Consider the following 13,832-nt stretch of genomic DNA (forward strand, 5'->3'; position numbering starts at 1 on the left):
ACCTTATGGATTAAATAAAATAAAAACTGTAATCACTTTTCAAGAATAATGGGAATTGTTTTAGCTGTGCTTAGTTTTACCAAGTTGAACATCCTGCATGCACCATTTTGTATCTTGATTCTTTTACTTAACACTTGTTGGGCTTTTCTCCTTTGAAAAATTATTATTCATAATGTTTAACTTTTTAATTTATAAATAATATACTTTGGGTGAATGCTGTATTATAAATGTACAGTTTCAGCAATGTCCATGAACTGAATACATCTGTATAGCCAGTGTTTAGATTCAGGCCACCTCTTGTATTTTCTTCCAGTTTCAGCCATCGTAAATCCAACGCTTTTCTAACTTTGAGCAGAGGCACCCTAGTGGTGTACTTTATGTGAAAGGGACATGATAAGTCTTGTCTATAATCGATTCTCTGATAGTTTTTATATCATCACTACCTTACTGGTTAAGGAGTTTTTGTGGTGCAGTAGGGTAAGCATTGGGCTGCTAAGCAAAAGGTCACAAGTTTAAACATACCAGTCTTTCGCTGTACGGGAGACCAGAAAACTGGCAGTTCAAATCTACCAGCCACTCTAAGAGAGAAAGATATGACAGTCTGCTTCCATAAAGATGTACAGTCTTGGAAATCTTACTTGGTCCTCTAGGGTCACTGAGATAGTTAAGGTTTAATGTGCCAACCTGGCCGTTAAACCCATGTGGGATTAATTGAAGGGCGGAGAGATAGTGGCTCAGTGAGCTTCACTTTTCTAGTTCTTGGGTCTCTTGCTTTTTTAATGGCCGGACCAGGGTACATCTGCCTTAGCCAGTTCCCTGCTTCAGCTGGCAAGGCTCACTTCCTGCAAGACATCCCTGAGGAGAAGCCACGTGGACCTACCCCGATGCAGCCCTGGGTGCTGGAACAGCTGTGTGGAGATCCCTGCCAGCACTGAGATGCTTACACATTCTCTGATTCGACTTTTCCTCCTGCAGTCGGCATCATAGTGTGTGTTTTGTGAGATTGAGGAGGACTTTGTGGATTGGTGTCGGACATATGGGCTAATGTTGGATGAATGGGCTTGGACAGCACTGGGTTGGAATGCTTTCTTAATGTATACTTACTCTTTATATAAAACTTTCTTATACATATATGAGTTTCTGTGAATTTGTTTCTCTAGTCTACCCAGACTAACACAGTAACCGTGAGTCGAAATCAACTTGTTAGCAACAGGTGAAATTAGCCTGTTTTCTAATCAAATTTTAGTAGCCATATAAAATTCCAGTATTTGCATATGATGAAATTCATTTACTAAATCTTATGCCAGGTATTTACCATGTTCTAAGTTTTCCTCTAATATAAATAAAACTATAAGACATACTTATTTTGTATATTAATATAATAGTTTTCTCTGGAGTGATGTTACTGAACATAAGCATTTCTCAGACTCTTCATAAAATGTGCCAATTTGGTTTTCAAAATAGTTAAAAAATTTTATTCCCACTAGCAGTTAACATCTTGCATAAAAACAATATTGAGTACATAAAGCTTTATTTTATATGAGATAGAAAAATGTAATAAAAAGGGAAATATGAAAAACAGGTCTTCCTAGTACAGGGTAGGGAATATTAGGTATGAACAGGGAACAAGGCTGTGGGTTCTGAAGAGGGCTTGTATCCCAGGTTGGTTGAGGAGCGGCTATGAGCATCTTAGTTGTGTGTGAGGATGTTGGAATCAGTAGCCTAGGTCTCTTGGAGGTATGGTGATAGTTGAAGCTGTGATGCCTTAGAGCAGTACCTGGCACACAGCCCTTCATTTTGGAGAAGGAGCCTGAGTAGAATTAGCCAAAGAACATTTTCAGCAGACAGAATGGCAAGAGCAAATTCACAGACCTGACATTTGTTCTCTATGTAGTGCAGAGATGCGGAGCTAAGTGTTAGTGGTCAGCAGGGGCCAGTGTGTGGAGGCCTGAATGCCCACCACTGTGTCTCCAGCCAGACTATTGCCTGCCATACATCAGGTACGCGATAAAAAGCTTTTCAATAATAATACAATTGGCTATCCTATATATATCAGCGGTTCTCAACCTGTGGGTCGCAACCCCTCTGGGGGTGGGGGGGGTTGGGTGTCAAATGACCCTTTCACAGGGGTCACCTAAGACCATCAGAAAACACATGTTTCCGATGGTCTTAGGAACCGAGACACCGCTCCTCTATCCATCTCCAGGCAGGTCCGCCCACATGCAGATACGCCCACCTACAAGTACCGAGCGAGCGTGAAGACTGTTACCCGTGCTACACCATGCTTCAAGACAAAATTTCATTTATTTGTCATTAGAAATACGTATTTCACACTATAGAATTACATATTGTTTTGTGATTAATCAGTATGCTTTAATTGTGTTTGATGTTACCCATGCTACACCATGCTTCAAGACAAAATTTCATCTATTTGTCATTAGAAATACATATTTTACACTATAGAATTACATATTATTTTTGTGATTAATCAGTATGCTTTAATTATGTTCAGTTTGTAACAATGAAAATACATCCTGCGTATCAGTTATTTACATGACGATTCATAACAGCACAATTACAGTTATGAAACAGCAACGAAAGTAATTCTATGTTGGGGGTCATCACCACAGGAGGAACTGTATTTATGTTCAAGGGTCACGGCACTAGGAAGGTTGAAAACCACTGCTCTTCATGTTCCACAGCCTTAGAGATTTTTCAAGGAGGGGACTGTTGGCGTAATCAGATATGCTCTGATTAAAGGGTGGAGAATGGATTTGAGAAGGCAAAGAGCCTGGTGAAAAGGACCAGCTAAGAGACCATTAAAGAAGTCTGACAGAACACAGACTGTAGCTTCAGATAGAAGGGGCCAAAGTTATAAAATAGCACATTCAGGAAACAAACCAAACGCGGAAGAGAAGTGATCCAGAGTGAGCCCCTCCTTTTCCCTTTCCTCTTCCACCAGGAGCTCTATTTATCCTTCCTCCCTTTTGAACGCTCTCTCATTGTGCTGCTTTTTCTAGATTGCTTCCCGCTCCTGTTGGCGCTTCTCTATGCTCCATCATGTTGAGGGCTAAGACCCGGTTTTGTTTGCTTTCGCACCATCATCTAAAACAACGAACGGCGTCAACAGACCCCAGGCTCATCTGGCAGCGACTTATACACCAGCAGCAACCGCTTCACCCAGAATGGGCCGCCCTGGCTAAAAAGCAGCTGAAAGGCAAAAATGCAGAAGACCTAATCTGGCACACCCCAGAAGGGATCTCCATCAAGCCCTTGTATTCCAGCAGGGACACTAAGGACTTACCTGAGGAACTTCCAGGCATGAAGCCATTCACACGTGGGCCGTACCCCACCATGTATACCTTCAGGCCCTGGACCATCCGCCAATATGCTGGCTTTAGCACTGTGGAAGAAAGCAATAAGTTCTACAAGGATAATATTAAGGGTGAGATGTTAATGTGATACACATAATACTTCTAATCAAATACATTCTTTCTACTCTGGGCTTTTTCTGAGGGGAGGTTGGTTACACTGTGAAGGTGATATTTCTTTTATAAATGTGTGGTTAGGACTACATTCTGAAAAAAGTGGATGCTGTTCAACTTTTCTCTTCAAAAAGAGGCAGCCCAAATACATCCCTAAATTCTATAAAGTCAACAACAGGTACGGATACATTGTACAAAGGAAATTCTGTGAGTTGAAGTTGTATGAAGGAAAAAAAAAGCTTTTCATGAAAGTTGCTGAGATAGGAAATGCAGAGGAAACTGTCTTAAATGCTCCAGAAAGTAGTAAATGATACTGTAGTGTAAATATATTCAGTTAAGTCTCTGAACATTACATTCATTACTGTTCCTTTTGATCAATCATAATGTCATAAGAAGGGGTATCACTCGAAAAATGCAATTAAAAGACAATGGAATTTTCCATTTCATTTGAAGCCCTCTCTCAAGTGCCCATTCAGATAGTAGGTTATGTTTAATGGCAGTGGGTCTGGTTTTTGAGATATGTAAACAGCAGCTCTATTGATGACTTTTACAGATGCATTGTAATCATGAAGTGTTAAGATAGATTGTCTTCTTCGATGGGCATGCGATAAATGTTTTTTTTTTTCCCTTTTCTTTTGTTTGTTTTTTTCCCATTCCGGATTTATTAGATACTCTGAAACTTGATGGTTGCATTTAAATCCATGGAAATGTCAGTCTTAGAAAGTGAGGCATTTTTATTTAAATTTGTCTTGAGATGCTTGAGCATGGAAATAATGTTTGTTCTGAAGGTTTACTATGGTGAGATTAATTAACACGAAAAGTGGAGTTAAAGTAGATAGGCTTATTGTGATGTCAGTCTTTTAATGGCATTATTTTCCCTTTTATTTAGCTGGGCAGCAGGGATTGTCAGTTGCCTTTGATCTGGCAACCCACCGCGGCTATGACTCAGACAATCCCCGAGTTCGAGGTGATGTTGGAATGGCTGGCGTGGCTATTGACACCGTGGAAGATACCAAAATTCTTTTTGATGGAATTCCTTTAGAAAAAATGTCCGTGTCCATGACTATGAATGGAGCAGTTATCCCAGTTCTTGCAACGTTTATAGTAACGGGAGAAGAGCAGGGCGTACCTAAAGAGAATCTCACTGGGACCATCCAGAATGATATCCTGAAGGAGTTCATGGTCAGGAATACGTACATCTTCCCTCCAGAGCCATCTATGAAAATCATTGCTGACATCTTCCAGTACACAGCCAAGGTACCCTTTGTTCTTCTTTTAGGTTCAACTGTAGTTCTTGGAATGTAGTTTTATAGAATGTCATAATTTGATGTTGGTAATGGAGTCTGAGTAATGGTTATAGTATAGAAAAGGTGATTTTCTTTGTTCGTAGATTTTATTTTTATGTCCTAATTTTGTAGGCATCTGGGCTATAGACATTAACTTAATTCTCTCTTATTGACATGCATATTCCCTGGGCATAGCCTCATGATGTACGCATATTTATTTCCATCCAGAATTCAGATGCACTTGTGAAGTAGACACTGTTGTCAGAGGGGGTTCCAAATATTAGTCTGATGCCTGTTATAAGCTGGCTTGATGGCTGTCATTTAATTTAAAACCACATAGAGTCTCACTCTGAATTTGACTCGTTTCCCCCAGTCAGAGGGGCTGGAAAATCAGCTAAGATTGTTCCAGTAGTAGCAGCAGTCCTTCCATCCCAAACCCAAACTTACTTCTCTGGGGTCAATTCTGCCTCACAGGGACCCTAAAGAGTAGAGAGTAGAGCTGCCCTTGTGGGTTTCTGACACGGTAACTCTTGATGGAAGTAGAAACCTTCATTTTTCCAGCAATGACCAGTGCTTTTTTTATTGCTAACCTTGAGGTTAATTGCCCAATATGCATATATAATCACCAAGGTACCAGGGCTCCCGGTGATCCCATAGGGAAGCATACATATTCCTTTCCCTCTGGACAATTCCTATGTATATTCTCCTTACCATCTAAAAATTCAAACATTATTTCAGGGTACAGGTCACATATCTCTTCTGCCATTAAACTTTTTTTTTTTTAATATCAGCCTTTCAAACTCTTTTGATTATCATCATCAGAATTTTTACCGGAACTATTTGCACGTCTCATTTGATCGCCTCTGAACTTTGAAATTTGTTGTTTTTGATATATGTGCTCCTTCTCCCCAGGTGAATTGTAATCTCTACCAGGCGGCACATTACTTCTGTCATCTTTCTGTATTTCAGAAACATACCTACAATAAGACGTGGCTGTATGTGCTAGAAACCCACAACAAATAGCAATCATTTAAGCAAAATAGGAGTCATTTGTCTTTTGTATACAAGATGTCAGAAGAGAGGCTGACAGGAGTTTGTTTGTATGCCATGTCCACCGTCTGTGATCAGACTCCAATTAGCTTGTCTATCAATGATTTTTTTATGTGTCATTTCATCATTAAGGAAGGAGGTAGGTAGTGTGTGTGTGTGAACTTCTAGAAAAAACACACAAATGGCCTCTTCCAGCTCCATGAACACTCAATATTCAGAGAAGAGTGGACATGCAGTCCTGGTGTATCTCACCTCTCTGCCTGTGGGTGAAGCACTGCAGGAGCGAGTGGAGCAGGGCTGCTGAGGTAGAGGGTCGTGGTCTGCACCTTTGTGAACTTGTGCATTTCATTTTGTGAAAAATTCAAATGCCACCTGTGTCAGTCTGGGTAGACTAGAGAAACAAATTCATGGAGACACATATGTGTATATGAAGGAGACTTTTATTTGAAAGATATTTGTATACAAGAGCAATTGAACATCGAGAAAACATCCTATCCCAGTCCAGATAAACTCCATAAGTCTGGTATTAGCCCATATGTCCGATATCAATCTTTAAAACCCTCTTCAGACTCACGAAACACATACAGTGGCGCCGAATGTAGATCACATGCCAATGGGTAGAAAGTCGTTGGATCCAGTGGCATTGGAAACATCTCAGCACTGGCAGGGGTCTATGCAGGGCTTTCTGCACACAGGGCTGCATCAGGGTGGGTCCACGTGTCTTGTTAGATGCTATGTCTCCCAGAGTGTGAGCAGAGAGTCTCTCACCTCCAAGGAGGAAATACCAGATTTCCCAGAATTCTCAAGAGAAGGCCATGCCCACACAAAAGCCTCATTGGCTATGATCTGATTGACACACTAGACTCCACCCCTCCACTCTTCATCCTCTCAAATTGACAATTATGTAACTACCACATCACGTACAAGTTAACAATTGCTTTTTCATAGCCAAAATCCCCCAAAATAAGCCAAGAAACTTCAGAATTGTCATCCGTCCTGACTTATGAAAACTCTCCGGAACAGAATAGAACAGCCCCATAAGGTATGTCAGTCATGACAGGAACAGACCGTCAGATTGTTCTCCTTGGGTGAGGCAAAGCCACTGACCTCTCACTTGGCAGCCAAGCCCTTTGACCTGTGTGCCAACAGGCCACCGATAAGGATTAAAATGCCAATTTCAGACCTTGGTCAAATGATGCTCTATACTTTATAAACTCTAAATTTTGTGTTATTATTAAAGTTCTGCTACTATTCTTTTCTCTATGGAGAAGCACCTGTTTCCTCGACACTTACTGATAATTTTTAAACATGTTCCATTTCTTTCTAGATTCCATATAATACAGGCCCCTCTTATTGCTCTTGTCATGGAGTATTTTCCAAGAGTGTTTCTTTAAAGTGCTTATAGATAATCCTATAGCAGCATTTCAAATACACCGCACACTCACTGCTGATTTTTTCTTGACTGCTTGCTATGTATAGGCATTGTACTAAGTAGTTTAAATGAGTCTCATTTAATCCCAGCAGCTACCATATGGGAAGGTACCATTAATACTGAAGATAGTTAGGAGACTGAGGTTTAGCAAGGTTGCCCAAATTGCCTGTAGGCACATAGCTCATTAGGTGATGAGCTAGACTTTGAGTCAAGGTGCTTTGACTCCACTGTACATGGTCTTAGCCACTCCCCGGAGTTCCTTTCATTTAGCCCTTATTATTGTATGTTTGGCTAAATCTAGGGAATGCGGTTTGGGTCTGCAGTATGTATGATACATTCCCTGCCTAACAAGAAATTTTAGAAGAACAGGGGCACGACAGTTATCTTAGTGATTGGGGTAGAGAGAACCTGTGTGGAAAGTGCTTAGTAGTAAACACCAGAGCAAATAAAATGGGATACTTTGATTTTTAAGTCATATGTATTTTCCCCTTTTATTTCAACATACTGTATATACTCGTGTATAAGCCGAGTTTTCCAGCACATTTTAAATGTAGTTTTGGTGGTAAAATTAGGTGCGTCGGCTTATACTCGAGTATATACAGTACATTACTAAGGCCTGAAACATTTTTTTCCTACTTTGTGCTTATTCATGTGTCTTGCCTTCAATCAAGTAAGAAAATGTATAACTAGTTAATTAAGCTTAGTTAAATGTATAACTAGTTAAGTACACTTAAGTGTATATTCTGGATTTATCCAAAGTTAGGAGGCCATGCTCCCCAGGTGAGAGCCATGATTTGGAAATAAAGATGCTGGCATTTGTTTCTCGGGCCAAAGGTTACATTCTTAACTTCAGCCAGCTAATTTCAAATGGAATCATGTGAGTGGTTAGTTACTATAAATTATTACCTGAGTTGAGCATTGTAAACTATTTGACTTTAGAAAATGGATCTGATCAAACATTCTAAGGTTTTCATTTGTTGTGTATTCTTTCTTTTCTTAGCACATGCCAAAGTTTAATTCGATTTCAATTAGTGGCTACCACATGCAGGAAGCGGGCGCGGATGCGATTCTGGAACTGGCCTATACAATTGCAGACGGCTTGGAGTACTGTAGAACTGGCCTCCAGGCTGGCCTGACCATCGATGAATTTGCTCCGAGGTAAGTAAATTCAAGTCAGCCACAGGAGGAAAGATGGAGGGAATAGTAGTGTCAGGGGTAAATTGGATCAATCGTTAATCAGGTTTTCTTTAAATGTATTCCTTGCTATTCCAAGCAAGAGTCAGTTACTGGACCCTGCCGTACATTTGGGTACTCCTTCAACAACTGAATTTTTTTTTTTAATTGTGACCAGAAGAGGATCTTCTGTCCTAAAGAAAACCAGTTGCAAAATGAATAATTCTCACTGGAAGCAAATTGTCACAGCTATTTCTTCTCCATGCATAGTTGCACCTTAATGTATTGGGGTGAAAGTTATTGAAGTACTGATTTTGATTCTGATGGTGTTGTATGAAATTATCATCTGAGCATTATGCAGAACGTGATATAACTAAGTTATATTTCCCACATTATATTGTCCAGTGAAATCAGATTCTGGACTTATTCTGCACGATGTCAGGTTGTCTTTCTTTCTTTTTTTTTTTTTTTCAGGTTGTCTTTCTTCTGGGGAATTGGGATGAACTTTTATATGGAGATCGCAAAGATGAGAGCTGGGCGAAGGCTCTGGGCTCACTTAATAGAGAAGATGTTTCAGCCTAAAAACTCAAAATCTCTTCTTCTAAGAGCACATTGTCAGACTTCAGGATGGTCACTTACTGAGCAGGTGTGTACAGAACATAAAGTAGAGCACTTTCATCTCAGCGGCATGGTACAGCCAACAGTCAAAATAATGGGCTTCAGAACCTATCGATTGGCATTTGAAAATCACAGCATTCTTAAACAAGAAGCATATGCAGGCTTTTGTATTTATACATATTTTAATAGTTTGGGCATTTTTAAGGGAAATGCTTTCTGTAAATGTTATATCAATCACTTTAATTTTTTATGGTCACATCTTATTGTTTCTGTCAATATTAATATGGTTTTTCATAGTTACAAAAAGCATGAGAGAGTTTTGAGGAAAATTTTTCCCCACATACAATATTACTTTATTTATTTTGCTACATAGTTTTATCATTTCACATTTTTATAAGATACTTACATCAAGTTGATGTCACAATTCAATCATTTTCCTGGAGCTGACTGTGTCATTAGATGTCAGTGGTTGACCCCCAACCATGGCAATCTGGTGCCCATGGAGCTGGGCCTTGGTGATCCCGAGAGTTTGCATGGAATACTTTTTGGAAATAGCCCTCCAGGCCTTTTCCTAGTCTATCACCTTCTGGAAGCTGGGCTGAAAACTGTTCAGCTTCACAGCAACCAGCAAGCCTCCACTGAGAGGTGAATAGTGCCTTTGCCTGAGGTGCACTGCTCAGGAATTGAACTCTGGTCTCCTGTATGGAGGGTGAGAATTCTGCCACACAACTTGTTTACTGTGCCAGATTAACCCATACACCAACAGGGCAGAATTGTCTTTGTGGGTTTCTGAGACCGTGAACCAGTGAGGCAGAAGAACTTGCTCCTTTTGAACCGTTGCCCTTGCCGAACCCACTACGCCACCAGGTCTCTCTAGTTCCTTTCTGTACTAGGTACTGTAAGTATGAAATTATAGTTAGGTGGTATTTGGATGGTGTCAGAATGTGTTTGACTCTAAGTGAAGGAAATCCTGACAAAATAGGTTTACTAGATGCCAGCTGATAGTTATGTTTTCATTCATTAAAAAATTATTCTATTGGGGCTCATACAATTCTTATCACAATCCATCCATCCATTGTGTCAAGCACACATGTACATTTGTTGCCATCATCATTCTCAAAACATTTGTTCATTCAAGTTTTGTAGAGGTTTGGAGATAGGCTGGTTCTGGCTTTGCTTCGGTGACATTGCAGCGTCACAGGTAATGTCGCTGCTCTGCTCATCTCAGGTGAGATAAGATGAGTGTCACAGCCTGCGGCAGCAAATTCCCATTCAAAGTGGGCAGACGCAGTCCCAGCTGCAGCTTTCCTTTTATGAGAAATAGCAAAAGCTACTCAGAGTCCTACATGTTGCCATACATGGGCACCTTAGTTACAAAGGAGATAGAGAAATTGAGTACCTTACTGGGGGCTGGACCTATTACCACTCTAAACAAAAGCAGGGTCTATTAGGAAGGAAGAGAGATAAATGAATATTGTACCTTTTTGGGTAAATAAATGTAATTAAAGTTCTATAATCTTTATTTTCAATTGTATACTAATTCAATTAAGAGTAGTAACTATTTTTAAGTGTTTCATGACAGGATCTGTTTTAATATGACAATGCAAGGGCGCTTCAAAAAGTTGAGGGGGAAATCCGTAATCTTTTAATTCCATTTTTCCAGAAACTTTTTATAACCTCTTCATAGGAGTAATATGTACATAGTTTATATGCATTTCACTAGTATAAAAATCCTATGTGATTTATATCAGTGTGTGAAATAGGCCCTCAATTATGTAAAAGAGAAGATCTGGTCTCAGAATAATTGTTTGCCTCCCAAATGTCACGTGAAGGAGTTCTAGGTTATAATACTGAGCTTTGAGATCTCTTCAAGTGTTCACGTGGTCTTCTAGATGACCTTATACATATGGTCAATTGAGTGCTTAAAACAGATCTGTTTGGGCTATTAACTACAAGGCCCGCAGTTTGACCCATCAGCTGCTCGGAGGCAGGAGATGGGGTCTTCTGCCTCAGTGAAGATTCACTGTCTCAGAAACCATCAGCACTCAGCAGTTCTGTCTGCCCTCTGGCTTTGCTGCGAGTTGGAATTGGTTCTGTGGAAGTGAGTTTGATTTATAATTCTTATGCAAATTGAATTATAACAAATCCCTGTCCTCTGGAATGTCATCCTGACCAAAGGACATAATTTTCATCAATTCCAATGGGGTTGTTCTTTTTCATTTAAAAAGGGAAGTATTGGAAGAAGCTTGAATGCCTGTGAAGTAAGTTTATGTAATCTTTTATGCACCTCCATTCACGTTCACAAATGAATTAGGCTCCCTCTTGTGGTTAAAAAGTATAATTTCAATCCGAGCTTCCTTGTTTAAAAACAAAAATTATGTCGTCATGAAGAATAAGTTAAATTAATACCTTGTCAAATAATTTGAAATGATAATTCTTACCATAAAACTATTTAATTAAAATATCATTTTCTATGTACACATATACACAAATATACTATTAAAAACTCACTGCCATTGAGTCAATGCTGACTCATAGTAAACCCCTTCTGGGTTTGTGAGACTGTAACTGTTTACGGGAGTAGAAAGCCCATCTTTTCTTCTGCAGAGTTATATATGCCCTGGAACTATATATTATATATGCACAAATTAAAACTCTTACCACTTGGGTAATTTATTAAATTACTAAAATTACTTATATACCACTAATATTGTTGCAAAGACTTCCAAATGCATTTGTATTTTAATTCATTTTGACACAGTTAAAAGACTTATTATTTTAAAGTTATATTGCTTTTATACATTTAAGGCTGAATAGTAAACAATATACCCTATAATGCTTCAGGTTGGCTGGAAGAAACCTTAATAATTATTTTTATGTTATCTCCTTATTTTCACTACTAAGAAAATAGAAGTTCAGAGAAGTCAAGTGATTTTCCTGAGTCATAATTGGGAATAAAATAAACTGAAACTCAGATTTTCGACCTTAAATATCATTGTCAGTCTGTTTCGTTAATCATTTACTGAATGTCGGTTTTGTGTACATCTTTGTGCTAGGTACTTCAAGGTGTATAAAACATTTTGGATTGATGGGTTTTGTAATCTAAGTAGACAAAGTATACACTTATAAAATTCTCTTAGAATAATATTTAGGGACTAGAAAAGTGAGGAGAACCAATATTTGAGGTATCACTGACGATGAGAAACAATGTTTTAATGCGAAAGCATAGACTACATACTTTGTCTCTTCTAAATCTGGCTTGTCTCCTAGTTTGCCTATTTTCTCTGAAAAGCCTCCTGTGGACATTGACACAGAAAGTGTGCAGTGACCACTGCTTAATCTGATGTCTTTTAAGCTTGAATACATGTGGACTGTTTCCTCGTTTTGTTTTGGTGATGTTCTGAATGTTTTAGGACCCTTACAATAACATCATTCGTACTGCAGTAGAAGCAATGGCAGCCGTGTTTGGAGGGACGCAGTCCTTGCACACAAATTCTTTTGATGAAGCCTTGGGTTTGCCAACTGTGAAAAGTGCCCGAATCGCCCGGAACACCCAAATCATCATTCAGGAAGAATCTGGGATTCCCAAAGTAGCTGATCCCTGGGGAGGTTCATTTATGATGGAATCTCTCACCAATGATGTTTATGATGCTGCCTTGAAGGTCAGTTTCTTTTGCTTGAAATTTTGCTCTGAAAGATTGTAGAAATGTAAAATATTTGGGAGGAAAGGGATTTCAAGATTTGACTTTGTAGCATTTTACAATGAATTTAAGAATTTAATAGAAGAATATAGTTTTATTTACATTAAACTATTTTATTAAAAAAATTAAAATATCAAGTAATGTTGAAAGGTATATAGCAAAAAAAACAACCAAAACTGTACTCCTCCACTTGCATTTATTATTTTTCTCAGTGTCAGATGAGAATAAATCTTTTGGGGGTTTGTTTGTCTCTATTTGCTTGTTTTATTTCTATGTTTTAATAGCACACTATTTTAACGTCATCACTTTTTAGACATTATTGCTTTTCCAGTGCAGTGTTTCACACTTATTTCCCTATTTTACGTCTAACAATGTGGAAGGAAGTTGAGGCTGTTCCTGGAAAGACTTGCAGTCTTAGACGCCTCTCTAGGGCCCCTCGGAGTTGAGTTCAAGCATCAAACAGTGGTGAGGGTGGCACGCGACCTGTGTCTGTTCTGTTTTATGGAGGGACGGTCCCCATGAGCTGGAAGCTAATGACAACAACATGAATTGGAATTTACTCGACGGCTGTAGGTTTAGGTTTTGTTTGTTTTTTTGTGCTCTCGATATGATTATATATTATTAACATTTCTCAAGCTCCTTTTATAAACCCATTTAACTAAGACTGGAAACCTTCTCAGTATTGTTGACATTTGCTTTCCTTTTGCTTTCATGGTGAAATTTTTTTCACTTCCCTCACGCTGAATTCTTTGCTGATTTATTGGAATCATCTGAAATGGTGTTTAGGAGACAAATTATATGTAATTTTTCACATTTGAAAATGTCTTTATTTTACTCTCATACTTGATTAATATTCTAGCTAGGTTTAAAGTGATTTCTACTTGGAAGTATATGCTCATTCATCCATTTTATTCTGGCTTCAAGTATTGCGGTTTAGAAATATGCTGCTGTTCTCATTCAGGATTTTTTTCTCTGAGAGTTTCCTGGCCCGTTTCTTTGTTGTGCCGATGTATGCCTTGGTGTTTGCTTTTCCTTGCATTGGATTGGGTTGAACCGTAGTTGGACCTTTTTCATTTACAGATTCATT

General features: G+C 38.9%; 1 protein-coding gene across 1 annotated transcript in view; it reads left to right on the top strand.

Annotated features, from left to right (window-relative positions):
- The window catches only part of MMUT (methylmalonyl-CoA mutase), a 37,244-nt gene that overhangs the window by 1,621 nt on the left and 21,791 nt on the right, over nucleotides 1–13,832 (top strand). The window contains exons 2-6 of the mRNA XM_075554995.1: nucleotides 3,021–3,445; nucleotides 4,375–4,742; nucleotides 8,254–8,411; nucleotides 8,901–9,072; nucleotides 12,458–12,706. Of these exons, the coding sequence (XP_075411110.1) occupies nucleotides 3,061–3,445; nucleotides 4,375–4,742; nucleotides 8,254–8,411; nucleotides 8,901–9,072; nucleotides 12,458–12,706 (1,332 nt within the window). The 5' untranslated portion in view covers nucleotides 3,021–3,060. The remainder of the gene's footprint in view (nucleotides 1–3,020; nucleotides 3,446–4,374; nucleotides 4,743–8,253; nucleotides 8,412–8,900; nucleotides 9,073–12,457; nucleotides 12,707–13,832) is intronic.

This window comes from Tenrec ecaudatus, chromosome 7, assembly GCF_050624435.1.
Source record: "Tenrec ecaudatus isolate mTenEca1 chromosome 7, mTenEca1.hap1, whole genome shotgun sequence".
NCBI lineage: Eukaryota > Metazoa > Chordata > Mammalia > Afrosoricida > Tenrecidae > Tenrec > Tenrec ecaudatus.